We start from the raw sequence: 3,304 nt of genomic DNA on the forward strand, positions 1-3,304 counted from the left end.
ACAAGGAGGACTGGAGGGACACAGGACAAGGAGCACAGGAGGGACAGGAAGGCCATGGAGGGCCCCAGGGGACAGCAGGGACACGGAGGGGAGCAGGGGGGGAGCCCTGGTGTCACCTGAGATCCGGGAGCCCCCGAAGGGCTGCTGGGCCACCACGGCCCCCGTGGATTTGTCGTTGATGTAGAAGTTGCCGGCGGCGTTGCGCAGCAGCCTCCGCGACTCCTCGATGACAGCCCTGGGCAAGGACAGGGCCAGCCCTGAGCACAGCGCCTGTGCCTGCTGCAGGGCCACCAAAACGGGCCAAAAAGGGGTTTGGGTCCCTCCAGAGGGGTTTGGGTCCCTCCAGGGGGGTTTGGGACCCTCCAGGGGGGTTTGGGTCACCTCCAGGGGGGTTTGGGTCACTTTGAGAGGGGTTTCTGTCCCTCCAGAGGGGTTTGTGTCCCCTCCAGAGGGGTTTGTGTCCCCTCCAGAGGGGTTTGTGTCCCCTCCAGAGGGGTTTGGGTCCCCTCCAGGGGGGTTTGGGTCCCCTCCAAGGGGGTTTGGGTCACTTTGAGAGGGGTTTGGGTCCCTCCAGGGGGGTTTGTGTCCCCTCCAGAGGGGTTTGTGTCCCCTCCAGAGGGGTTTGTGTCCCCTCCAGAGGGGTTTGGGTCCCTTCCAGAGGGGTTTGGGACCCTCCAGAGGGGTTTGGGTCACTTTGAGAGGGGTTTGGGTCCCCCCAGTGGGGTTTGGGTCCCCTCCAGAGGGGTTTGTGTCCCCTCCAGAGGGGTTTGGGTCCCTTCCAGAGGGGTTTGGGTCCCTTCCAGAGGGGTTTGGGTCACTTTGAGAGGGGTTTGGGTCTCTCCAGGGGGGTTTGGGTCTCTCCAGGGGGGTTTCTGTCCCTTCCAGACAATTTTGTGTCCCTCCAGAGGATTTTGTGTCCCTCCAGAGGATTTTGTGTCACTTTGAGAGGGGTTTGTGTCCCCTCCAGAGGATTTTGTGTCCCCTCATGCTCAGCTCCAGCCCCAGGGGATTCACACACACACACCTCCTGCATTTTCCCTGCTTTGGGGTTATTTTTTTTTCATTTTCTTTCTCTAAACCACCCCAGAATTCTCTGCTCATTTCGGGTTATTCTCTCTGAGGGCTCTTTGCCCTCCTCCTGCAGGAATGGGCCGTGCTCCAAACATTCCTCTGGGACAATTCCTCACTTTTAACAACTTTTTTAGGGGCTAAGAAACCACCTTCAAACCATTCCTTTCCCTCCTGGCAGGAGGAGCAGCACAGGCTGGGCGGGAAATGCTTTTTCCTCCTCTGGGGTGAAGATTTGTGGCTCAGCCCAGATGGGAAAATCTTTTTTTTTCCATCCCTGGCTGCTTTTCAGGGTGAATTTGAGGGAATTTGAGGGAATTTGGGGGAATTTTGGGACTCACTTCTCCTGGGCGAAGAGCGCCCCCGTGAGGCCGTAGGGGGTGGTGGTGTCGATGAGCTCCAGCACCTCCNGTTTAAGGCCTGATTTAACTCCAGGTTTCACTCCTGGTTTAAGGCCTGATTTAACACCTGGTTTAAGGCCTGAACTGGGCCAGGGCTGGGTGGCACAGCAGCTCCCTGGATGGGATGGAGGGAGGGAGGGAAGGAAGGAGGGAAGGAGGGAGGGATGGAAGGAGGGAAGGGGTTCTGGAGCTCCTGCTCCTCCTGGGTGGGGAGGGAAGGTTCACCCCCAGCTCCAGCAGGACATTCCCTGCTCCCCACCCATCCCAACAGCTCTCCCATCCTCCCACAGCGGGATCGGAGCAGGGACAGCAGCCCAGGAGCGATGGAACAGCAGAGCCAGCCTGGCCTGGTCACCAGGAGCAGAACTGGGGAGGGATGGAGCTGCTCTGACCCACCCTGAGCCCAGCTGGGGGCTCAGAGGGATGGGATGAGGGATTGGGATGGAATGGGATGAGGGATGGGATGAGGCTGGAATCAGGCAGGGATCAGGCTGGAATGAGGCAGGGATCAGGCTGGAATCAGTTTGGGATGAGGGATTGAGATGAGGCTGGGATGGAATCAGGCAGGAATCAGCCTGGAATCAGCCTGGAATCAGGCTGGGATCAGGCAGGAATCAGGCTGGAATCAGGCAGGGATCAGGCTGGAATCAGGCAGGGATCAGGCTGGAATCAGGCTGGGATCAGGCAGGAATCAGGCTGGGATCAGGCAGGGATCAGGCAGGGATCAGGCAGGGATCAGGCAGGGATCAGGCAGGAATCAGGCTGGGATCAGGCAGGAATCAGGCTGGGATCAGGCAGGAATCAGGCTGGGATCAGGCAGGAATCAGGCTGGGATCAGGCTGGGATCAGGCTCTGGAGCTCCGTTGCAGGGAGCAGCAGCACAGCTGCCCTCTCCTGGTGCTGATTCCTGCTGCTGCCCAGCCCAGGACCCCCCTGCACATCCCGGGGTTGGGGTGCTGGGGACACAGGGACAGGGACAGCACCCCTGAGCTGCTCCCCTGCCCTGACTCCTGCCCAGCCCCGAGGGAACCGCTCTGGGCATGGGAGAACCGGGAGGAAAAGGAGCCGGGGTCTGGCTCTGCAGCCACCCCTTAATTAACAACTGACCTAATTAAGCATGCTCACACCCCATCACCGAGGTTGGAAAAGACCTTTAAGGTCATCCAGTCCAACCACTGCCACATCCACCACGGTGTCCCCAAGCGCCACCTGACCGAGGCCACCACCAGGACCCTCCGAGCTTTACAATTTAACAACACATTATTAATTATTATTATAATTCTAATTTTTAAATAAGTGCTAAGCAGGGCAGGTGGGAGCTGAGTGGCTGCAGGGCTGGCTGGGGTGGCAGCTGTCCCCAGGGTCACTGCATGTAGGCGTAGCGCCAGTCCCGCAGCGGCACATGCGTCTCCTTGATGGCCTGAGGGGACGTCCAGCGCAGGATGTAGTGGGGACCCCCGGGTTTGTCATTGGTGCCTGGGAGGGGACGGCAGAAAGGGCTGGGGACAGCGCCCAGGGGGACAGGGACAGCGCCCAGGGGGGCAGGGACAGCGCCCAGGGACACGGAGGGGTGGGAGGGACATGGAGGATGGGGACACGGAGCACAGGAGGGACATGGGACAGGAGGGACAGGGAGGGATGGGAGGGACACAGAAGGACAAGGAGGACAAGGAGGGACATTGAAGGATGGGAGGGACACAGGAGGACACAGAGGATGGGGACATGGAAGGGACATGGAGCACAGGAGGGACACAGAAGGACAAGGAGGAATGAGAGGGACACAGAGGATGGGGACACAGAGCACAGGAGGGACAGGGAGCACAGGAGGGACACAG

At 59.8% G+C, this 3,304-nt stretch overlaps 1 protein-coding gene across 1 annotated transcript in view; it reads right to left on the minus strand.

Moving 5' to 3' along the window:
* Positions 1–3,304, minus strand: part of ALDH4A1 (aldehyde dehydrogenase 4 family member A1) — a 23,847-nt gene that overhangs the window by 4,692 nt on the left and 15,851 nt on the right. The window contains exons 12-14 of the mRNA XM_033519358.1: positions 2,837–2,945; positions 1,410–1,553; positions 3–235 (exon numbers count right to left, since the gene is read on the minus strand). Coding sequence (XP_033375249.1) covers positions 3–235; positions 1,410–1,553; positions 2,837–2,945 — 486 coding nt within the window. The remainder of the gene's footprint in view (positions 1–2; positions 236–1,409; positions 1,554–2,836; positions 2,946–3,304) is intronic.

This window comes from Parus major, chromosome 21 (assembly GCF_001522545.3).
Source record: "Parus major isolate Abel chromosome 21, Parus_major1.1, whole genome shotgun sequence".
Classification (NCBI taxonomy): Eukaryota; Metazoa; Chordata; class Aves; order Passeriformes; family Paridae; genus Parus; species Parus major.